This window comes from Malaclemys terrapin, chromosome 1 (genome assembly GCF_027887155.1).
Source record: "Malaclemys terrapin pileata isolate rMalTer1 chromosome 1, rMalTer1.hap1, whole genome shotgun sequence".
NCBI lineage: Eukaryota > Metazoa > Chordata > Testudines > Emydidae > Malaclemys > Malaclemys terrapin.
This window is the reverse complement of record NC_071505.1, coordinates 42,607,548-42,633,155: the sequence shown is the minus strand read 5'-3', so window position 1 is coordinate 42,633,155 and position 25,608 is coordinate 42,607,548. Positions and strand designations below refer to the sequence as shown.

The 25,608-nt window shown below is 41.2% G+C and overlaps 1 protein-coding gene across 6 annotated transcripts in view; it reads right to left on the bottom strand.

Annotated features, from left to right (window-relative positions):
• Window positions 1-25,608, bottom strand: part of CADPS2 (calcium dependent secretion activator 2) — a 576,541-nt gene that overhangs the window by 376,216 nt on the left and 174,717 nt on the right. For 4 of the 6 annotated variants that reach the window (XM_054023205.1, XM_054023212.1, XM_054023223.1 and 1 more), the window contains exon 3: window positions 11,694-12,026. In XM_054023205.1, coding sequence (XP_053879180.1) covers window positions 11,694-12,026 — 333 coding nt within the window. Of the gene's footprint in view, window positions 1-11,693; window positions 12,027-25,608 lie in introns of those variants that run through there. The other 2 variants (XM_054023195.1, XM_054023186.1) reach the window with 1 other exon arrangement.

Below are 25,608 nucleotides of genomic sequence, written 5' to 3'. Positions count from 1 at the left end.
GAACTGCCAATTTATTATACTTTTTCAAGACGCAAATGTTTCATTAACTAAGTTGTTTTCAGATTTCACAGAGTGAAAAAAACAACCATGTATAAATAACAAAGCCTTACACAGAAGGAGGGAATTCATATTTATTTGAAATGAAATCAGCATTTACATTTAGTTTAAATTTAAAGATGCAGCTTCTGGGCAAATATTCTAGAAACAAAATTACTTTTTTTAAGCAGGACAATAATTGTGAGGAATGCCATTCTCAAGAAACACATATGAAAGAATGAATGAACAGATGGAACTGTTCCGGCTGGTGGATGCCTGTGATCTCTTTCTGGTAGCTGTTCCCTGAACTGAATCAGGAAGATCCCTTTCAATCAATCAAATCAATAAATAAATCTGATTCACCGCTTTCACCAGTTGTGGGATCAAAGAATATAGAAATTAGAGATAGTTATCTGCCAACAGATGAGACAGAAGGAGATGTGGAGGGAATACCTGGGGTACGTCTACACTTACCGGAGGGTCCGGCGGCAGGCAATCGATGTTCTGGGATCGATAAATCAATCCCGGAAGTGCTCGCCGTCGACGCCGGTACTCCAGCTTGGCGAGAGGAGTTCATGGCATCAACGGGGGAGCCTCCCTGCCACGTCTGGACTAAGGTGAGTTCGGACTAAGGTACTTCGTAGCTGAATTTGCGTACCTTAGTCCGAAGTGGGGGGTTAGTGGGGACCAGGCCTTGAGTTAGTACATACCTAACAAAGGAACTCTGGATCATTGAAGCTTGCCTATGCCTGAAACCAAAATTCCCAATAAGCTCCAATAAGACTTAGATTTTTGTTTTTGTGACTCCATTTGTTTTCCATTATGGCCATTTTCATCTTCTGTTAACATCCTTCTGAGGTGAGCTCTTTTATCTGATAGTACCCATCCTCAGCCCAAGCCTATGATCGACTTCCCTAGCACTGTGTTGTCTTTGTTTGTCCTGAATCAAAGATACTCCAGGATCCATATCACTCTGAAAGTCCTGATCAGAAACATTGTCTAGGAAAAGATAAGTGAATTTCCTTCTTCCTTAAAGCCACTATTACTACTACATAGAGAGAGACCCTGGAAGATCAAATGATAATGATCAAAGTTAGGAAAAGAAAATGGGTCTCATCTGTATGCAAACAAGAATTGTCTGAGGATGGTAAAGCAAGAATGCTTTGAAGATAAGCCTCTTTTAGGAACTTATTTAGATGTTTCGGATCGGGCATGAGGTGAGGAATTGGCACAACTAGGGCCTGGTCTTTTCTGCATTGATCTGTCTTGCTGCACCCTGGGAAGGTGAGCAGGGGAATCGGGCATTCAGGATTATCTGCCCGACCACACTCTGAAAGTGAGACAGGGAAACAACACTGTTTTTTTGAGTTTATCCCCTTAATTCTGCTTCAGATGGTGGAGGAAAATTGGGCTCAAAGATTGCTCCAAAAATAATTTAAGTTGCTAGTGATGTCCACATGCTCAAAGAGGCTGAGCTCATTTGTCTCCCCTCCCTCAGATGGCTTCCTTCTCGGTTTCTCAAGGAGCTACTCACCTGGGGCTCAAGGACGGGCTGCCCCAGAAGCTCCACTCCTCTCTGTTGCATGGCATCCAAATGGGCCAGATAGGTCTGTGTTTCCCCTGGAGGTTTCAGTCTTGGATATGAGTGGGGATCCCCAGGGGGTGGAGGGTGGTGGAAGGGGAGTTCTGTTATAGAAGTGGCAGCAAAGGAAGATACCTGGGCCAAAAGCCCCTTACCGCATTCTCTGACATGGGCAGTGTCCATGCTGTGTCCAATATCCTCCATCTGTGACCCTTTGGGAAGCAGAGGAGGAGGAGGTAGTTGAACTTTGCAATCAGAGACGTGGTAGCTCGTGCACGCTATGGGGACTCAGGTGAAAATTTCCAACTAGTGCACCGGTCTTCTGACTTCACTCCAATGAGTTGGAAGGGTAGGGAGGGAGCAGTTGCCCTGGAACCATTCTTTTCCATTCCTTCCTAGTTCCTTTCCTCCTGGGGAGACGATGCCAAAGCCTGGCCTGGCCTGCAACTTGCCCGGAAGAGCTGGAATCTTCAGTCCCACCCTTGGATCCCCTCCTGCTGGGGAAACCCTGCCCAGACTGGCTTGGCTGAGGATCAGGGCTGCACCTGACTCCCCGTGGCTACCACTCAACAGTATGTCCAAGCTGCATTTTGATGCAGTGAATTGGAGCCAAAATTATGCTGTGTGTACTGAACTAAACTGAGTCTCACCATGCAGAGTGTGAAGAAACAGAAAAATGAAGCAGAGAGACTTGGCTACCATAGAGAACTCTCAGTGCCATATATGCAAACAACCTTATACATGCAAATTACCTTGAGGTCCTGGGTATCTTAAATATTTTAGTTCGAAACCAAGACTTGTTTTTAATAAATTCACAATATGAGCCAGTTAGGGCTGTCAAACGATTTTTAAAAATGAATCGTGATTAATTGTGAGATTAAAAAAAAAAGTGGTGATTAATCGCAGTTTTAATCAGTCCAGAGTTGGTTGGCCGGGGTGGCTCCATGGGGGACGGAAACAGGAAGGGAGCAGGGTGGTGGGAAGAGGGGCACCCTTGCCCCAGAGGCATGCAGCAGTTCCCCCCTGAGTATGGCACCCTGGGGGTTGGCCCCTCTCGCCCATTCCTAAAGCCAGCCTCATCCAGTGGGGAGGGGATGGTGTAGGCAGCATCTCTTCCCGCCCCCCCCCACCCCCCCGGAAGGTGTTTAACAGGGTCTCCCAAATTGCCCACAGACAATAGGACTGGGTCACTATTAATTAGTGCAGTGGGGCGAGAGACCCCTAGAGTCACCCGGGTGGGAGAGGGCGGGGGATCCTGCAGCAGTGGCTCCAAAGAGCCCTTTCCCTGCTTTGTGTCCTTGTGACTGCTGGCGATTGCCCTTACTTCTCCCCTGATGTAAAACAAATAAGAAGATTATCGCAGGGGGAGGGGGCGCAAGACCGGCCCTGAGGATTCCAGTAATCTGCGCGTCTGGTCTGGATATTATGGAGTCTCTTGTCCTGCTCACTGCCACAGCTGGTGCCTCCCTGGCTACCCCCAAATCCCATCTCCAGAGGTGTGCAATTAACTCTCGTTAAAAAAATTACACATTAATTTGTTTTTAATTAATTGCATGCGTTAACCTGGGGGGCAGTGTAGCTCCCTGTCATGGTGGCAGGGAGCTGGCACAGACAGTAGTCAGTCAGCATTTCCCTGCAGGGTTCTCCCCCTCCTCTGGGCTAGGAATCAGGGCCTGAGTGAGCAAGATCCTGGTAGTTGCGAGAGACCAATCAGATGCAGATGCAAAGGACGGACCAATCGGGAAATGGACCAAATCAGGACTCTTTCTGAGCTGCAATGTCTGCTCCACAAAACCCCCAGACATTGCCTCTTATTTGAACATTCTGTCTGGATAGAGAGGACAGAGGATCAAAAAAAAGAGGCCATGTCTGGGAAAACCCAGACATATGGTAACGCTGTGGATATTTTCTCAATGAGATTCTCAAATTATATTTTGTTGCTACGGTTATGTTATCTCTTACATTTCTGCCACAAAAGCTGGAAGCCTTCTACACCACGGATGTGCCTTCTTGTGGCTCTGAAGGATTCTAAAGATTCCTAGATTTCCATTTCTTCTATAAAGCTCACAGACTGAGCTGAACACCTAAATCCAGTTTAGTCCATATGTGGTCAAACTTCAACTAAAGTCGGATAGTTTAATTCCTGTTTCCTAATAGCCAGCCTCAGTCTAAAACTCATCCTAAATAATGAGAGAAATGTAACCTGGAAAATTTCCATGGAAGCCTGTAAATATCTTTAGAATGTCTGAAGCCAGCAGATCTTTGTTCTCCCATATAATGTACCCCAGATTGCTATAACTTACAAACTTTGCAGAGGCCTATAGCTTGGGAAACAACAGTAAGGAAGCTATGGGGAGTAGGCTTGGCAAGTCAGTCAGTCAATTGACCAGTCAAATAATGTCAGTTGATGGCCTATTTGACCATGGTCAAATATTCCAACAAGAGTACCCTGCTGTAGTTGGTGTCCTACTTTTTTTATTTTATCATGGTGCCATCTGTTTGCAAGCCTACTTAATTGTCTTGATCACTCATGTTACACTACATGCTAATGCCACCTGTTTGGCAAAAGGTGACAAATCGAAAATTGAGCAACTTCACTGATCTTCTTGAATAAACATTGTATTTCTGTATGTATGTATTTATATCTTTATTTGTATACCAGGCCATTAATGTACATGGCGGTTTACAAAGCACATTAAGTAAATTAAATGACATGGTTCCTGTCCCAAACAGCTTACAATCTAAACTGACTAAGCAAATACAAAGAAATTGGGCGGGGGGGGAGAGGAGTGAAGGATTCAGTAATTAAACCTCTTCCCCCAACACAAAGAGAAAAACGCTTAACCATTAAGCCTCTCCCTTACAAACAAAACTATGACAGCAATTAACTTTTTTTATATTATTTAACAATATTTAATCAATATTTGACTGGTCAATAATATTTGGACCAGTCAAATACCCTAGTGGGGAGGTTAAAAACAAACAAACAAAAAAACCTATATATTCCCACTGGAAGCTGACCTTGGAATTCTAAAAGTTGTCACCGGTAAATTATATTCTATTAAAAGAGACTACTGCATCTATTTTTTTTTGCCCCCTATTGTTACACAAAACACCTATGATCTTTAGAAGTGGAGAGATTAGAGACTTTTTTTTTTTTTTTTTGTATTTGATCAGTTCTTAGTGCAGTTTTAGCTACATATAATCATTTTCACAAGTTCCTTGTATAATCAGTTAGTTTCCCTCATTGCTTGTGTAGGTGTTTCACATAGCAAAAGGGAAGATAAACATCTTTAAAAATAGGAACATGTGATTGTAAATTGGCAGAAGGAATTAGAGGGCAGGTGCAATATTGGAAAGAACTCTTTGTGAAACACGAGATTTCAAATTGATAATGTTCCTTTGAAACACTAAATATGCACCAAAACCCCCAAGTTCTGAAAGCAGTCATATTTCCCAGTAGTCACAGATACAGCAATAAAATAATCATAAAAGCAATGTTGACTACGAGTTTGGACTTTTTGTGTCTCTTTTGTTAAATAAAGCAGATTATTCCCCTTCTCAACACATACTTAGGAACAGACTCCCAAGTCCAACTCACAATCAGGGGTGCCATCTTTGTACCCTCCCACTTCTGGGCTACTCTTGGGGCTGAAATGGCACCTGACCATAGGTGCTGGAACTAGGGGTGCTGTGGGTGCTGCCGCACCACCTGGCTTGCAGTGGTTTCTATCATATACAGTTTGGTTCAATGCCTCTCAGCACACCTACTATACAAATTGTACCAGCAGCCCTGCACCTGATGTAACCTAGGTTGCAAAGGTTTAGCATGCTACTGCAAGGTGCCTGTGGGCTACAACACTACTGAGAATCACCACAGAACACAGTATTACAGGCCCATCCTCTCTCACCCTATCATGCCCCTTGTGCAGGGACCTGTGGTGGCGGCATGTGCACAGCAGGCTACAGAGGTCCTATGCATTGAACTGAGGTATTCCTTCCTGGCTGGCTGCTGGGATGCCCTGGAATGCCACTGCAGCAATATACAAGGGCTATTAAGCTAGGGTGAAATTTTCACCCCAGATCTCCCACGCCTCATTCATCCTGCACAAAAATGTAGCATGAAGGATAGAAGGAGTCAGCAGGGGAAAAAACAGAAAAAAATATAGGAGGTGGGGAAAGGGGGAATTATAGATGAAGAAATGAAGGGAAAAAATTAGACACAAGAGACTGAAAAGCTAAGGAACAAAGATAGGCAAGAGAGAAAAGGAGGGTGAGAGGAGAGCTCAGGAAACACAGCAAGTAAAAATATGATACATTGTTATACGGAAAGTTTATTGCCAAGCTACTGCAATAAAACACACATTCCTGGTTGATATACATGTCAGGGGACATGCTTATGTGGAAGGAGGAGGCTCAGAAGCCCTGCTTATAAATAGGAAATGAGCACAGGATCCTAAAGTCTATACAAACAGGAGAAAAAAGAGAACTTGCTCTGGGTTGATGCGGCATGTTTGTTTTAGTGGCTTTGGTGTATAGCAAATAGCTGATACAGGCCCAGACACAAAACTGGCATCTCTGAAAACTACTCTCTTATTCTCCAGAATCTCAGCATTCATGTTTTAAAAATTAAGTCTCTAGCTATTATGGCTGCAAAGGAAACCTCAAAACTGTGAAGAGAGTATAACTGAGGCAGAGATGTTAATGATTTCATTCCTCTTGAAAGCAAGGAGAGAAGGGTATCACAGATCCGCACAATTCCCTGAGACTGACATCTCATTTTGGTACCACAAATGGGTGGTATTTGGGAGATGCTACAGCTCCCCTCCACAAAAAAACCAAACCCAAGAGCCTCGCAGAGCCCTTGTGCATACACAAACTACACCAAGAGGCACTCAAGCTCAAACAGCTAATGGAGCCAAGTGTCATACACAATTATATTTTTAATATCTGCGCAATTTACTCTAAGCAGCATCATATTTTGAGGATGCAAGCTGAACCTATTTTGTGGACAGAGCTTAGAAGAATATCACAGCCTCTCCCCCCACGCCCTCCTTCCTCCCCCCCCCCAGTTCAAACCCTGGCTTCGGTGTGTATTTGTTAATACTTGCCAGAGCCAAGTTATGGTCTGTTAAATTTAAAATGTTCTAAAATGGAGGAAATTGCATCAGTTATTTCAACATTTTTCAGAGGGGAGGAAAAGGACCAGTTGGTTGAGGGCTGTGAAGCAGAGGACCATATGGCAAAGGAAACAAAGCATCAATTTACCTTCTACCCCTGAACCAGCTGGTCCTCTGAAATACCTGATGCACTTCAATCCCCTCTCCCCTTCAAACTGGCAGTGGAGGTACTCTTCTTCCCCCCTGAGGAAAAGGGGAATTGGTGAGGAGAAAGACTGTGTTAGAAGAGACAGAGAGGCAAAACTTCTCCTGTCAGATACTCCTGCTGCTCTATCTACTGCAGGGAAAGCTGAGGACCCAACATATTCCACAGCCAGACACTCGCTTCTCCCATTTTTCCCACCTCAACTTGCCATGGCTGGTGAATTTCACTTCACCAGTCAGTGAGAAGCAGCATCCCTAAAGATGCTGAACTCCCCTAAACAAGGATGAGAAGGAGGGAGCTCCATTTTCAAGGCAGTGGGGCACAATACTGCAGGCAACCAGTGGGGGCGCTGCTGGATCCTGCAGCAAAGCAAAGAGAGCAGCTGCTTTCTGTACTCCTGCCTAACACAGGCAGCTGCTGCAAAACTTTCAGAGGATCTGCATGGGAGACAGTGAACAGAGGTTGGTAGGCAGCACTACCTACTGTTACCCACATCTATGGGCCTCAAAAATAGCAGCTTAAGTGTAGGACAGCTGGAGGGATAGCTCAGTGGTTTGAGCATTGGCCTGCTAAACCCAGGGTTGTGAGTTCAATCCTTGAGAGGGCTACTTAGGGATCTGGGGCAAAATCAGTACTTGGTCCTGCTAGTGAAGGCAGGGGGCTGGACTCGATGACCTTTCAAGGTCCCTTCCAGTTCTAGGAGATGGGATGGGATGGGATATATTCTGTAGCCTGGTGTTTCCAAAGGGACTGAAGTATAAAGAGGAGGACAAATAACTTACAACTCTCTGCACTAATTATACAAGTTTGCTGTGATGGTCGTTTCTCACAAAAGGGTGAATAAGCTCACTCAGGATTTCATTTCAGACTCCAAGTCTGTCAGAAGCACAAACCAGAATCTGACTCATCGAACCCTCTATCAAAAATTCAATTTTAACATCTGTTTGTTCTTTCTCACTTGTCTGGCTGTTTCCTCTCCTCCTGGATACTATTGATTGTCACTATCTGCAAATCTAAAAAGCCATGGCTAAGAGAAATAAGAGAGCATGCCCGTATGTGGGGTGGGGATAGGTATGTAAATAGTAGGTGCTGTCTGGATGTAATTTTGCTTTACTCTAATTTTTCACTTCACTTTTGCTCCCATTCTGTGAATACCCTGAAAATACAGGGAAGTAAATTACAAAACAAAAAAACACTTGTTATAGCTATATTGGGATGTGAAGGCTTTCTCTGTCAAAAACTACCATTAACAGCAAAAGGAACAGGTCGCTAGCTGCCTGTGGTACACTTGCTGTGAAAACTGAGATCTATGATTTTAGACTATGGAATAATCTCCCAAAGAGAGAAGTGGAAACCTAACTGCTTGAACTGGACTGCACAAAGCATTACACAAAGTGTGCTGATTGGAACAATCCTGTACTGTGAGGAGGATAAACTGGGTCAATGTGGCTCAACAGGTGTGCTGCAACCTGGAAATGGTCACTAGGAGATATCCTGTGGGTTGTACCCCCCCGGCTAAAGGAAACAAAATCCCTGGAAAACTATGACCAATAGTGAAACTGGTCAGGGATCGGTTTGAAGTAGCTCTCTCCTTCCCCACTCCTTCTGGTTTGCTGCGCGTTGCTTCCCTCCACTCCTGCTTGTTTGCTGTGTGTCCTCTACTCAAACTGACAACAATTGCTCTGTTCCCCACCCCCGAATGCATACCCACAATGGCTTGGCTCTGGGACAGGTAAAGAAGTGCTCCAAAGAGGTGTAGTACAGGATTCCCAACCTGCAGAGCTCAGCACTGTGCAGGTAAGGAGGAGGAAAAAGTCCCATTCCACTCCATAGCACCAGCTCCCCATACCAGCAGTCTTACCAATCTTGGGAGACAACCCCCTTGATGCACATACACAAGCCCGTCCCCACCTCCACATCATTTAAAAAAAAAATCTACAACTCATAAGGCCAAAAAGACTGTCCCGTGACCCAAAATCCCATTAGGACTGTGGAATATGGTCAGTCACTGGATGATATTTTTAGTCATTTTGCAGGTCACAGACCAAAAATGGACTGAAAACCACTGGACTAGCTAGAGTTGGAAAACCTCTATTAGCCTAACTTCCATGGGGAAAAAAAGTGGAAATGAAAATAAAACGCAATTCTAACAGTCTTTAAAGACTATTTCTACAGGGCCTCTACTACAGCTATGGCTGTTTATGTGTAGAATAATAGAACTGATTCATTAGCATTTTATGTGATGTTAAAAATCCCTTTTGCAAAACATTTTCTACCTCAGCTTGTGATCTTCATGCCCTCAGAAGTCAGTCCCATGCAACTTCCCCATGTGAATTGGGGAGAATGTCACAAAGCTAGTAGTCCTCTGGTGGGTACATGCATGGAGGGAGGAAGAGACCAAGGGAAGGAGGATGGGAAGGAGGCAAAGAGGACAAATAAAGATATGGAATAATTTCAAACTCTTTTCACTTAAACCTCTATTTCCTGAGAAGTCGTTTTATTTTATTGACGAACAGCTGGAACTGAAAATGAGACACCTTCAATATATAGCCCAGAAAACAAACATTAGAGTGTTCCATCAGAGGTAAAAGCTGAGAGTGTGAGGGTCACTAAGCACAGCAAATGTTTCAGTGACAGGAACAATTTTGTTGTATAATTTTAGGTCAATCCACTGTGTACATTAGTAGTCAATCCTCAAGATTTCTCATTTCCCCCTGTGCTGATATAGTCCTGTTCGTGTACACTGGCCTGCCATATAGAGCATGGGGGGAAAAAAAGTCTGAAGCACAGTCTAGTCCAGTGGTTCTCAACCAGGGATGTGTGTACCCCTGGGGATACATAGAGGTCTTCCAAAAGGTACATCCACTCATCTAGATATTTGCCTAGTTTTATCATAGGCTACATAAAAAACACTAGTGAAGTCAGTACAAACTAAAATTTCATACAGATAAAATGAGAGACTAAGCAATTTTTCAGTAATAGTGTGATGTGCCACTTTTGTATTTTTATGTCTGTTTTTGTAAGCAAGTGAGGTGTAGCTTGGGGGTAAGCAAGACAAATCAGACTCCTGAAAGGGGTACAGTAGTCTGGAAAGGTTGAGAACCACTGGTCTAGTCGCTAACGTATAGGCCTAGGACTCAGGTGATCTGGGTTCAGTTCCCAGCTCTACCTCAACTTGCTGTGTGACTTCTGGCAAGCAGACATCTGTGTTTCAGTTTTTCCTAATGGCATAATTATATCCTGTTAAAAGCTTCTAAGCTTCTAAGTGTTCATTCATTAATAATAGCAAAGTGCTTGGTGATCATTGGATGGAAGGTCTCCAGAAGTGTTATTTTATGGAGTTTAACCTGACCACTCCTGAAATTATACAATTATCTGGATTTGTATTGATTGCACTGTATAAATAACTACTGATATGTTCCATTAAGTGGAAAGATGTGGGGGGGGGGAAAAAAAAACTTGTGAAGTGTTAGTCAAAAGAACAAAGTGCAAAACAGCCGAAAATATGTAGGAAAGTCATATGGAAAAGTTAAATAATGGGATGCCTTTTAAGGGTTTAACTTTTCTTGGATGGCTAAAGATGTGTGTTATAAACAAATAATTTGGACAAATTATCAATACAGCTACCATCATTTTCTGCATTAAAAGGTAAAGTAATAGCGAATTTACAGTCACACCACTGTTAAAACAAGGTCAGCCAGCTAGGTAAGTAAATAAGTTTAATTAATTTATATTTATTTTGGTAGTGGTGGTGGTTGCAGTAAGATAGCTGCTATTCTGTTATCCTTATGAAAGATAATAGATTTAGTAATTACAGTACTTTTTCATTCTAAAATAGTTCTATGATGTTTTTGAGAAAAATAGTGAGGTTATAGCTACAAGAAGAACATTTTAGCAGTCTACAGGTTTTATGACAATACATTTTATATTACAGTAGAACCCTGTTTATCTGATCCTCCATTATCCAGTTCTCTGTATTAACTGAACAACCAGCACATTCAGATCCAGAAGCAGGTGACCTCTCCTGTAGCTGCTAGATGGTGCTGCAGCCTCGCACTCTCCCATTGGCCAGATTATCCGATTTTTTTTTTTTGATTATCGGATATGGCCCCGGTCCCAATTAGAGCGGATAAACAGGGTTCTGCTGTACTAGTAGGTTGTTTATTTTATAATTGATTTAGATCAAAGCCTGATTCAACTGGCTTTGCTCTGGTTCTATTAATGATTTGGGGAGAATCATTCTTCTTCCACAGTGCAGAACAGCAAAGCAGCTGCTAACTCACCTCATTGGAGTTAGTAGCAACGAAGGCCACCAAGCTCCAATGCACACAAAATTTCATTATTGGGTCAGCATAGATATATTCCCATTCACTATGCTCCTTGCCCACCTAGCCTCAAATTCCTACCCCTCTCCCGCATTTTCCATGCTGCCATGAAGTGGCCATTATTAAAAATATATAAACCATACCATGTTCTACCATCACCCAAATCACTGCAGCAGCAAGATTGTAAAATGTATCAATAGGTTTTTGGATCATTAATGATTTTTCTTTTTAATAAAGAAGCCACTCTGCACAGGGTGTAATCTCCTTGTGAGGCCTCTCTGCAGACATGGGATGCCATACAGTGGAACCACATGATTCTGCTGTATTTAGTGTCTGCTGCACTGATGGAGGGTTTGGAGACAAGATTTGGCCTTTTGCGTGAAAGGCTTTGAATGCTACAGAACTGAGCAAGACCAATTACTTACTTGGCAGGCATTATAAATCAACTGGTGTTCCAATTTTTTGATCCCTAGAATCTGTTGAAACATTTCATACAGCTGTTCTTTGCTCAGAATAAGTTCCGATACAGCACTTAACGCCATTCTATTGGGCTGTTTGCACAAGTCCTCTTCTCCCCTGCATATGGCATCATATTTGGCTATCCAAGAGCTTAACACTGTCTCTTTGCTTAATCCATCAATCTCTGGCAAACTTCGGACCCTTTTTTCTATGTTTTTCTTAAAAACATCTCTAAAGTCATTTGCAGAGCATCCTCCACTGTGAACCATTCTGGCAACTCGGTCACTCTTGAGAAAAACCTTTTAAAACAAAACAAAAACACACAGTTAGGTATGGGCATAAATATTGAATACCCTAGTGTATAGGAATTACAGACTAGTATTGTGCTACTATGAAAAATGGCTTTATAATATAAATTACACATGCAAAAATTGTTAAGTGTTTATCATAAAGAAATGTAATTTTTTTTATAAGTTAATGGCTTAAATTAATAAAAGGACCAAACAACCTTATATGAAACTCTACATAGAATTACTATAGACAAATAAAATTCTTCTGAATGTGCAAAAAATTAATTTAAAATTAAGACTTCCTCTTTCCTCCATGGTCACAAGGGAAATCGAAAATGAATTGTAAATATTTATGAAAATACAGTCTCCCAACATCTTATCAATTCCTCCTGAAGATAAATATATTTTTAAGTGAGACTTTTTTTTTTTAAGTCCATTATTTTTTGAAACATCATTAGAGGAAAATGCAGCCCTCCGCAAATTTTGCAACGGTATAAACTCAATAGCAGGATGGAAGTGGAACAACAGTGTTATAAGAGTTGAGAATGAGTGGAGCAGGTGCTTCACAGAATCATAGAAATGTAGATTTGGCAGGGACTTCAAGAAATCACCAAGTGCAGCCCCCTGTGTAAACAAGACCGTGCCTGATGGATGTTTGTCCAACCTGCTCTTAAAAACCTCCAATGATGGGGATCAACCACCCTTGGAAGCCTATTCCTGTACTTAACTATCCTTTTAGTTAGAAAGCTTTTCCTAATATCTAACCTAAATCTCCCTTGCTACAGATTAAGCCCATTATTTCTTGTCCTACCTTCAATGGACAAGGAAAACAACTGATCATTGTCCTGTTTACAATAGCCCTTAACATATCTGAAGACTAATCAGATCCCTCCTCGGTCTTCTTTTCTCAAGACCAAACATGAACAGTTTTTTTAACCTTTCCTCATAGGTCAAGTTTTTCTAAACCTTTTATCTCCTCTGGATTCTCTGCAATTTTTCCACATCTTTCCTAAAGTGGGGCACCCAGAATTGGAAACAGTTATCTAGCTGAGACCTCACCAGTGCCAATAGAGCAGGACAATAACCTCCTGTGTCTTACATACAACATTCCTGTTAATATACCACAGAATGATATTAGCCTTTTTTGAAATTGCATCACACTGTCGACTCATCCTCAATTTGTACTCCACTACAACCCAGAGATCCTTTTCAGTAGTATTACCATCTAGCCAATTATTCCCCATTTTGTAGCTGTGCATCTGATTTTCCCTTCCTAAGTAAAGTACTTTGTAGTTATTATTGAATTCAGGCCAATTCTCCAATTTGTCAAGGTCATTTTGAATTCTAATCCTGTTCTCCAAAAGTGCTTCCAACACCTCTTGGCTTGGTGTCACCTACCAATTTTATAAGCATACTCTTCACTCTATTATCCAAGACACTAATGAAAATATTGAATAGTACCTGACCCAGGACAGACTCCTGCATGATCCCACTAGAGACAACCTCCCATTTGGCAATGAACCATTGATAATTATACTTAGTACAGTCTTTCAACCAGTTGTTCACCCACTTTACAGTAATTTAATCTAGACTGAATTCCCTAGGTTGCTTATGAGAACGGGATGTGTCTAAAATCAAGATCTATCGTGTCTACTGCTTCCCCCCATTCACTAGGTCAATAACCTGAGAAACAGGAAATTAGGTTGGTTTGGCATGATTTGTTCTTCACAGATCCATGCTGGTTATTCCTCATAAACCTGTTATCCTCTAGGTATTTACAAACTGATTGTTTAATAATTTGTTCCAGTATCTTCCCAGGTAACAATAAGAAGTCCAAGGATCAGAGAAAACCGTGAGGTGGGCAAGTAAAAATACTGAAGGGAATAAGATGATCAGTGCTAACACAGGATGGTTGGGAGTACCAGAAAAGAGAACAGTGGAGTTAGTGTTGCATAAACTTAGATGACATACTGCAAGATTCTCCGTTGAAAAGTACAACACATTAGAAGATCAAAGCCAATATTATGTAACTGCAAAAACAAATATAAATAATTAATTGTGAAGTTTTACTAGTGTTTTGTAAGTTTTTAAAATTTAAATAAATTGTATTAATACATTCCTTTAAGACACTCCTTATGTATGGAATTAATCTGAATAGCTACTTGTGTTCAGCTCTTTACAAACTCTCTTCAAGACTTATTTCTATCACCATGTCTGCAAGAAATTGTCCCACTAATAACTGTAACAGACAGGAAGAGAGGCATTCCGACATAGCTGATATCTAAGGGGGAAAAAAAAGAAGATGCATACATTTTGATTGTACCCCTCTCCTCCACCTTTCGAACATAGTTTGCCTATTTAGGCTGGAAGCTCTTTAAGGGACAAATTGTCTTTCGGTGTGTTTGGACAGCACCTAGCACATTGTGGGCACTATCAGAATACAAATGAAAGATGACAACAATATACAGGGTAAGTCTACACTTCAAGCTGGGGTCGTAATTCCCAGCTCAAGTTAGTACACTAACAACAGAGTGAAACCACAGCAGCGCAAGTGGCAGGAAGGGCTAGCTGCCTCGAGTATGTACCCATCTGAGATGCCTGGAAGGTACTCCAGGCAGCTGGCCCCTCCTGCCACTCATGTTGCTCCAGCTACACTCTGGTAATTTTAGAATGCTAGCTCAATCAGAACTAGTGCAGGTATGACTCCTTGTGCTGGGAATCACATCCCCAACTCAAAGTGTAGACATGCCCGCTGTTGTTATAGATTCCACCTTCCTCCACGTGCATGAGGACAGTGCATCTAGCCAACAACTTAAAAACATTATTTCTAGGGCTGTCAATTAATTGCAGTTAACTCATGCGATTAACTCAAACAAATAAACTGATATTAAAAAAATTAATTGTGATTAATCACACTGTTAAACAGTAGAATACCAAATGAAATTTATTAAATATTTTTGGATGTTTTTCTACATTTTCAAATATATTGATTTCTATTACAACACAGAATACACTGTAAAAACAAAAAAAAAACAGTATTTTTCAATTCACCTCATACAAGTACTGTAGTGCAATCTCTTTATCGTGAAGTGCAACTTACAAATGTAGATTTTTTTTGTTACGTAACTGCACTGAAAAACAAAACAATGTAAAACTTTAGAGCCTAAAAGTCCACTCAGTCCTACTTCTTGTTCAGCCAATTGGAAAGACAAACAAGTTTGTTTACATTTACAGTAGATACTGCTGACTGCTTCTTATTTACAGTGTCCCCTGAATGCGAGAACAGGCGTTCGCATGGCACTTTTGTAGCCGGCATTGCAAGGTATTTACGTGCCAGATATGCTAAACATTCGTATGCCCCTTCATGCTTCGACCACCATTCCAGAGGACATGCTGATGATGCTCATTAAAAAAATAATGCATTAATTAAATTTGTGACTGAACTCCTTGGGTGAGAATTGTATGTCTCCCGTTCTGTTTTACCCGCATTCTGCCATATATATTTTATGTTATAGTAGTCTCAGATGATGACCCAGCACATGTCATTTTAAGAACACTTTCACAGCAGCTTTCACAAAACGCAAAGAAGGTACCAATGTGAGATTTCTAAGTATAGATACAGCACTCGACCCAAGGTTTAAGAATCTGAATTCCAAAATCAGAGGGATGAAGTGTGGAGAATGTTTTCAGATGTCTTAAAAGAGCAACACTCCGATGCAGAAACTACAGAACCCAAACCACCAAAAAAAGAAAATCAACCTTCTGCTGGTGGCATCTGACTCAGATGATGAAAATGAACATGTGTCAGTCCGCTCTGGTTTGGATCATCATTGAGCAGAACCCATCATCAGCATGGATGTAGGTCTTCTGGAAGGGTGGTTGAAGCATTTGAATCTTTAGCACATCTGGCATGTAAATATCTTGCGTTGCTGGCTACAACAGTGCCATGCGAACGCCTGGTCTCACTTTGTAAAGGTGACATTGTAAACAAGACGTGAGCAGCATTATCTCCTGCAAATTGTAACCAAATTTGTTTGTCTGAGCGATTGGCTGAAGTAGGACTGAGTGGACTTGTAGGTTCTAAAGTTTTACATTGTTTTATTTTTGAATGCAGTTTTTTTTGTACATAATTCTACATTTCTAAGTTCAACTGTCATGATAAAGAGATTGCACTACAGTACTTGTATTAGATGAATTGAAATATACTATTTCTTTTATTTTTTACAGTGCAAATATTTGCAATCAAAAATAAATATAAAGTGAGCACTGTACATTTTTGTATTGTGTTGTAACTGAAATTAATATATTTGAAAATGTAGAAAACATTAAAAAATTAAAGAAATTGTATTATTTTATTGTTTAACAGTGCGATTAATCGTGATTAATTTTTTTAATAGCTCAACAGCCCTAATTATTTCATACCATATGCAAAAAAAGTTGGACTGTACATGTCAACAAAGAAGAGTGAAAAGAGAAAGAGAGAAGGCCAAGCAGGATGTGTTAGGGAGGTGTTGATGCTCAGTGATTCAAGCAACCTCTATAATATATTTTGAAGATTAATGTAATGATTTAATCTTCCAAATGTCATAATGACCCTTACTGTCTTGTAACCTGTAGATTATCTGGGACCAAAAGAGCCATGATCAAAGCTTGGGTTAAAAGATTTTTTTCCTATACTTAAGGATTACATTTTTCATTAAACATGGTCTCTGTTTAATCACTTCTTTTATAGATATCGATATATCAGATGGGTTTCCTTGTGCATTAAACTAGGAACTGGCATGATTACAGATGACTTACTAGTTTAATTTCCTCAACACATTGTTCAGAAGAAAAATTAGAATCTAATTTCAGAACAAAACGTATGGTCAGAAATTCCCTGGTGCATTGAACTTTACTAACACAAATTGGTGCAAGTGCATTCTGTTTTCTTGTTGAAATACATAGTTTTAATTGCAAAGTAATTTATTTCTTACAGCATCATCAGTGAAAACAAAGTTGTAAAGTGATTATTTAAGAATCTAAGAAGGGCTCATGTAGCTTATGCTCCACTTTCTCTCCTTTGATCTTCCACCACACTAGCATGCGGGCCTTACAAAGTAGATTCAGATACACATGGACTAGTGACATAACATTAATCAATCTTATCAAACGTTTCACATCATTGTTTACTTTCAATACAGCTAAGTACAACTAATGAAAAAAACTGGTAGATCATCATACTCTTCACTCTATCCCCTCCTTTGTCAGTCTTGTCTACTTAGACCCTAAGCTCTTTGGGGCAGGAACTATCCCCTTCTCCTCTCTTTGCACAGCACCTAACTCAATAGAGCCCCTAGGAATAACAAGAAGGAACAGAAAGAAAAAAAAAAAAAGCTTTGTGCAAAATATTTTACCGTGTTATTCCATACAATTTCATAACCCCAATGTTTTGTTTTATTGTGACATTTTGAGATGACATTTTCTGAAGCATTTGAAAAATCAAATAGCACCTTTTTGCTCAAATATTAGCTCGCAAATTCGCAATATATGTCTGCTGTTTCTAGAAGCGTCATAGGCTGATAAATGAATCAGGAACTTCCAAATTCTATTCTCATTTCTGCCACTGAGTGGCCTTAATTATGCACACTAATTCACTGTAGTAATTTGCAAATGTTATTAGTATAATGCCTCACAATGTTTGTTATGCTGTGTGTTGTATGAAATTGAGGAGCAGTTAAGCTCCTTTTCGAGTAAGATAGACAAGTAAGAGCCACAACCCAAACCACATGCAAAGTGGGTCAGACACTGAGCTATTTGGGTGTAGGGGGTTTGCTGAGTATTGTCTGATGGAACTGTGTGAGAGACAGAGAAGTAGCAGAAACACCACAGAGGCAGACAGAAAACCAACAACAACCAGCAAAACATTTGTAACATGACACAGAGAAAGATAAGAGAGAGAGCACGCACTCCTTGGGTAGAGTGTGGTTTGGAAAAAGAGATTTGGAATATTGAGCAAGGAATCCATCTCGTGTTTGATTCCTACTGTGTTCAGGGAAACAGGACTCGGTACGTTCTTATAAATAAAGAAGATTATCTCAAAGAAATACATGACTATTATCAATTTCTCTTCCTAATTAAAATAGCCCAACAGACTCCAAATCCTGGATAACTGTTTGGGTCAAAAGGAGTAGCAGTATCACTGCCCACATTTTGCAGCTAGGAAATTGATGATCAGAGAAGTTAAGTGACTTGTCTAAAATCACACAGCAAGTCAGTCTTGGAACCAGGATTAGAACCCAGATTTCCTGACTCCAAGTCTCAAATTTAATTACCTAGCCAAGTGGGCTAATTCGGAGGGAATCTGTCTTTACAACTCATGAATCCTGTTTGATATTGTGAAGTTATTATGAAAACAGATGCATCATGAAGCCCTTTTATCAGTGTGTATCCACCATGAGCAGGAAGGGTTGCCTCATGTCTCTGCCAAACCAGGGACAAGGCAGAGACAAAAGATTGTATGTACCTACACCTCCCACTGACTTCAGCAGAATTTGTGGGTACTCAGCAGGTTTGTAAATCAGGCCATTAGCCTCTTGCTTCCAGTTGCTCTATCTGCAAAAGGAGATACTACTACTACTTAGCTACCTCAGAAGTATAATGTAAAGATTAATGCTTGCATAAATGTTTGTATAGTACTTTGAGTTTATGAAGCACCTTGGAAATTTTATTATCAGATGCCCCGTACAGTCTGGAGGAGAAAAGAGCAATTGCAGAGGAAAAAGCAAACATCTCTCCCTTTAATCTAGCTTTGATGTCTTCCACAGAGCCCAGGGCTCTCCCAATCAGCAGATCAAAGGTAAACCTTTGGCTAGACCAGGGTTCTCAAGCATGCAGCCCACGGAGCTATTTCCTGCAGCCTGCCATAGACGCCGCCTTCACCCCCCCCCCCAATTCCCTTCCTTCCCCCCCCCCCACCCAGCGCACTACATCCCCGTTCCTCCACCTACCTCCCAGTGCTTCCCGCTGCCAAACAGCTGTTTGGTGGTGCTTAGGACTTTCCAGGAGGGAGGGGGGAGGAGCAAGAACGAGGTGCGCTCAGGGGAGAAGGTGAAGAAGAGGCAGGGCCAGGGCGGGGATGGGGAGCATGAGTTGTATGCTATTCTGGCTTATGCATCATCAACAGAACTTTTGACTATGAGTCTAGTCAACCCCCCATTTAAGTCAATGACATTCTTTCCATTGATTTCAATGGGAGTTAGACAAGACTCTAAATTTCAGTTGCAGAATATAGTACTGGTGAAGAAGCATAAGTGAGAAAGAACACTGCTGGACTGAAATTAGAAGATACATTTGCAGACCTGGGTCCACTCACTGCAGGAGGACCTCCTTGTGGGTGCTCCACCCTTTTAGGCCTCTTGTAAGAATCCCTAATCCAGGACAGAACCACAGGGTTTTCTCTCCTCCTTGTCTCTAGCCAACTCTCTTTCCCTCTAGGGAGTGGCTGCAGACCTCCACCCTACAGCCTCCTTCCTGCTGTCACTTCCTGGCTTTATCATCCTAGCCCAGGTCTTCCCCACACTGGGTTTCATCTTCCATTAGTTCTTATCAATCCCTGGCTTCCCTCCAGGTCCAACATATAAGGTTAATTGACCCTTTCTGGCCCACATTTACCCACTCAGGGCCTGTGTGGGATGGATACCCCATCACAGGCTGACAGAAATTTTTTTTAATTCATACAATTAACAAATTAACGCTGCCAGCTAAGTGGCCAAAAATGAAATGACTGTCAAAATTAGCACTGACTTTTCACATTAGAGTTTTTAAAAAGTTCATACATTGACTTTTAATAGCATACTATATTACTCTTCATTTTTTACTATACTTTTGTATCATTGTATGAAAAGGATTCAGTGACGTGGCCCTCGGGCCAATGTACTAGTCCTCATGTGGCCCTCATGATTTAAGTTTGAGATCTCTGGGCTAGACAAAGATGACAATCCTCCACTGTTCACAACATATGGGGCATATGATTTGAGGTCATGATTTCAGGTTAAATAAAGGAGCTGGTCTACAATTGATGTAGCACTTTCCTTGGCTTCTGCAACAGACTATATTTTTTTCTATCTGTAAACTTCCAGAACTGTTTGTAAATCCTGGATTCTCCAGCAGACTGTTGGAATGCTCTGCTGTGACCTTCACTTATTGGAGCTACTTGAGATTGGAGCAATAGTGCCATTTCATGGTGCCTGCACCATCATTCAGCAAGATTTTGTCACATTCATGTTGGGTGAAACACCAAGCAGTTGTGATTAAAAAAAAAAAAAAAAAACACTGTTTTTAAATCATATGATACAACGTAAGTTTTCAGCAACAGAGTGCATTTTATACTCCTGAGGGCATTCTGTGCCAAAGGAAAAATCCTGCACACAATATTTTAAAATTCTGCAAATTTTATTTGTCAAATAAATGTGAAGGCTCCAGCATGGCATTGGGGAGCACAGGCTACTGGCTGCACAGAGGTGGGAGATCACTGTGCAGCTCCCCCCTGGGACACGAACTCAGCGGTGAGGCTGCACTCAACCCTGACACAGTGCAAGGACCAGGCCTGCCCCTGAAACACCCCTGGGCCCTGCCCCTCCATGCCAGGTGCACTAGGTGTGGGCAGGCCGGCTCAGCAAGGCAGGATCCAAGTGTGGAGAGGAGTGGGGGGATCCATGTGTGGGTTGAGAGGGTTCTGTGTGTGGCAAACTGGGTGCGGGCAGTTCAGGGGGGGTACAGGTGCGGGGGGATCTAGATGCTCAAGGGCTTCTGGGTGCAATGGTATGGGACTCTGCAGGGTGATCCAGGTGAAGGTGATTGGGGTTCAGCGGGGGAGGGTCTGGATGTGGGGGGGATATAGCTCAGCAGGAGGTCTGGGTGTGAGGGTCTTAGTGTGGTGGGGATCCAGGTGCAGCTGGTTGCAGCTCGGTGGGGTGGGGATCCGAGTGCAGGTGGCTCGTGCGGATGGTCAGAGTGCAGGAGTGGGGCTCATATGGGGGGGGGGGGGTTCTCAGTGTAGGGGTTGAGGCTCGGCAGGAAGGTCTGGGTATTAGGGGGTCTGGATGCACAGGGGTTGGGCGGATGGGGGAGCAGGTCGCTGTACAGGGATCCCTCCCCCTGCAGCTGAGGAGCAATGGGTGCAGGAAATGGCATGGGGAGTTTGCAGAGCTTCCTGCAGCCAAAGGAGAAATTTGAGGGTGAGTCTAACCCAGCCCCAGATGCGGTGTAAGCGAAGAGGAAGTCCCGTCCTCCCCAGCTCAGCTGGAGACTAGCAGCTGAGCACGCCACAGGGTAGGAGCCACCAGCTGGGTCTTCTCCAGTTCCACCCCCTGCTCCACATTGATTTACCTCTCTGCCGGCTGCCCTGGGCACCAGAAACATAATGTTGAGAGGGTCGCATGACCTCTCCTGTGGCTTCCATTTGCTTCCCTTTCAGAAAGTCATTTTTCTGTGGGGAAGCAAAGAAATCTGTGGGGGGACATAAATTCTGTGTATGCACAGTGGCACAGAATTCCCCCAGGAGTAAAATTTTTAGTAGTATTACAACACAAATATTTCAAGGTATTTAATTCAACAAATACATGACACATTATTAGAGTGGATTACAAAGATGTTACATAGATACGAAATTTCAGGGTACAATCTGCACACCATAGAGAGCTCATACATATCTACTGAGAATGAGCTGATCTGACTTCTTTAATGCTTCTATCCAGCCTCAGGATAGACTCTTAATGAATGGTAATTTCCTTATAGAAGTCATTGAAAATAAATAAATCGCAACATCCTTAATATAACAGTTTATCACATACTTTAGAGAAAACTATCTTAAGATAAAAATAAATAAAAATCCAGCAACATTCATGCATAAAGGCTATATTTACAAAATATTATGTTTGTGACAGAAAACCACAAAGGAAGTGAATTTCACGGTTAAGAGTGAAATATACCATATGTGCTACAAATATGACACAATACAATGCATTAAAAAGTCATTAAGACATTCTTGTTCCTTGTACTGAAGGCATATGATTCATTTCACTTTAAATGCAAAATTCCATGCTTTCTATTGTGTTTGTTGCATTTTTTCTCCTGAAACTTAAAGCTCCTGTTAAGTTTTTGTGCCTGAATTGCCTTGCTTAAAAAAAGTTTAATGAAAATTTATAGTAAACCCCACTGTCTGAAGGATGATGTGCTGCACTGAAGTCAGACAGCACTGGCATTGCAGCTGGAATGGTTCCATTACTCCGTCTACCACGATTCCACAGTACGCAAGCCACTCTTCAGGGAGCCTCTCTGGCTGAATTTCTGCACTCCCATGGTCTGGGGGTCATACTTTACAGAATGCCTCATCTCTACAAGGTACGTACTTTAGCTCTCATTGCATACACTTTCTTGCCAGCACCCATTTCCATAGCCATTGTTATAAGCACCCCAATAAAGTCTATCCCCCCAGTCCTTCACTTCCATTCCTCCAGAGTAGGCATACACGAAACCCAATCCTCTCCCTGAGTCAGGTTGTTCATTTTGAGTGCATTGGTTTAAAGTATGTGCTTAGTAGTAAGTTTACAGAAGATTTTTTCCCCCTATTGTTCTTGTATTTGAAACTAAGCTTAGTCCTAATTAGCTAAACTACATAACGTAGCCTCAGCAAGGTAGCTACGGGGGCTTGGAGATAAACACATTCATGGATTAAACTACGTGGAAAATGGAAACCTCAGTGGGAATGCTTTACCAGTATGCTATACCAGTATACCAGCTAGTGCTCCTAATATGGATGCAGCTACACCAGCAAAGCTGTACCAATACAGTAGAGCCACCCTCCACGAGCAATGGGTGAGGACAAAGGATCAGTTCATTTCTATGGAACACTGCACTAGGTGGGTCAGCCAGCAGCCTTTTGAGATACCTTCTGCCTGTTCAGGTTGGGTCATAGAACTTTCTTGTGAAAGATTTCCTGTTCTATACCAAAAAAAAAAAAAAAATTCACTTTCCCAGAACAATCCCAGTCTACCATATTTATCCACTCAGCATATAGGCTGTCAGACTGAGGTACCCAACACTGATGCCATCATCAGTCAAACTGAAGTCAGTGGGACAGTGTAGACCTAAACATGGACCTCATCCACAGACGTCAAAACCCCACATGACCGCTGGTGTCAAAGCGCCTGATGCTGGCGAGATCAGAGTGGCTGGCATATAGGATGCAATCAGGACAGACTGATGGCAAGAGGCCAACTTCCTTTCCTGAGGAGCTCTCCTGACTTTGCTACAATCCATAAATCACCTAAATATATAAGCATTGAAATGGATCACCAATCTCAACCCTGGAAACGGCTCCTGGGTCAACACACTTAGACAATAACCTTCTATTGATACAATACTCCTTTTCATATCATCTTCACTAAGTGACATGCGTTCAAGCATGGGCTTAACCTAACTATCATAAAAATGGCCACAAGTGCATCCTCTGTTACAGCTGCAGTAATTATTACCATTTTTTATTTTATCTATTGAAATAATTTACTTTAAAAGGTTTCCTTTAGCCTAATCATTGTGAATAAACTGGATTAATCTTACTGCTATGATAGGCTTGGAACACTTCACTGTAGTTTTATACCACCAGATCAATTATTCTTATCAATTATCCTTCAAAGAAAATCTAATAATTCACTTTTTGAATTAAAAAAAATAATGGAATAATGAGTAAACAGCTTATAAAAATGGAGCTGTGTAACACATTTATCTTTTAAGTAACATTTTTGTGGACTAAGAAAAGCTAGCATTGAAAAATGTAAAATACATACCTAAACAAGTGGGGTTTTTTTGGAGAGGGGAGTGGGGAGTTGTGGGGTTTTTTTTTTACTGGACCTAGGACTTGCCACTTAAAACTGAAAACATTGTAGTATTCACTAAACGTAATACTGAATGTAATGAAGTCCACATGGCTGTGCATGCACATTAAGAGATTTTGATGACAAAAATCTACTTTTTTCTACTTAAAAGATTAGAAATCCAAGTTACTAAACAATTACATTTACATTATCTCAATTTCAGCAACTGTAATTTCAATCATATTTAACCAGTTTGTAAGATACAAAAACCCATTAGACCACAATATCATGTAAACTTATAATTTAAGTTTTCTTTTCACTTTTAAAAAAAAAAAAAAACCCTCACTGCTTCAATTTTCTATTATTGTGGCCTCCCTCCAGCAAGCTTCTGTACATCTAGCCCCTATTAATGATAAATATCTATAATGATAACTACTTACCTATTGTATCTACAAAATACTAATATTTACTAGTTTCCTCAGATCAGGGTATTACTAAAGTATTACAGCTGATAAATTGTAATACTGCTACATTTATGACTTAAAACATCTTCTTTGGTCTCCCTTACCCAAATGTTAATCCACTTAGTGAGCCAAATCACCTAATAAGCCAAATTCAGCTCTGGCCAATTGGTGTTGCACCCACTTATGCAAACATTTGAAATTGGTCCCATGTGTTTTACAAACTCCTCCTTATTCATAGGTAAAAAAAACCCTGCAATAAAGTTTGAGAAAGTGAACTTGCAAACCACACTGGAACCATTCTCTCATTACTATAGGACTGTGCAAAACAAACCCAAATGTTTATTGTTTGTGTTAGCTTAAATATCTTTGATATTATTTTAAGCATCTTGTTCAATTATGTAAGATTAGATTGTCTGCCATTCAGCTGAAGTTATTTTTCCCCTTACTTTATGTTTTTTCCCTTATTTATGGTTTTTGTTGGTTTGTTTGTTTGAAAAGGTCCCATTTTCTATTTCCAGCAGCTGCCTTCACTTTCTGGTTGAATAATTGCGGCACGGAAGACAGACTAAAAAGAGCGGGATTGTTTATCATGGAAAGGAGACAAATAAGAGGGAATATGTTAAAAGAAAAGAATGAATAGTGTAGAGAAGTTACATTGGGAACATCTGTTCTCCCTATCTCATAACACAGCAACAAGACAATATTTAATGAAACTAAAAGGTGGCAAATTCAAAGCCAATAAAAAGAACAGCTTTTTCAAAAAATATGCAATTAGCCTTTGGAAGTTATTCCCAAACAAATCATTGAGACCAAGAATTTAGCAAGATTGAAAAGGGAATAGTACATGTCTATGGCTAAGGAAGATCCAGTTATAATTAGTAACACAACATTTTAGGAAGGATATCAACCTCATGCTTCTTGGTTTAAACTAATCTCAATTTAGATATTAGGATGAAATGTAATGTGTGTGAGAGCGGGGAGGGAGGGGGAGGGGCAGATTATCCCACATTTGCCTGCTGCAGCATCCTTACACCTTCCTCCATTGTCAGAGACTGCATACTGAATTAGATGGACCTCTGGTCTCCTCCAGTACGGTGATTTTTATTTTCCTAAGCAGTTGCTTGTCCCTTTTCGCCACCACATGTGTCTAGGTGAAAAAAGCAGGTGAGGAACCAGTAAGTGTATTATGCTAGTGCTGTAACCATAGGAAAAAGATGTGGAAGAAGCTGGGGAATTAAAGGCTCCGTCCTCTAATCCTCCTGTACTCTTTAA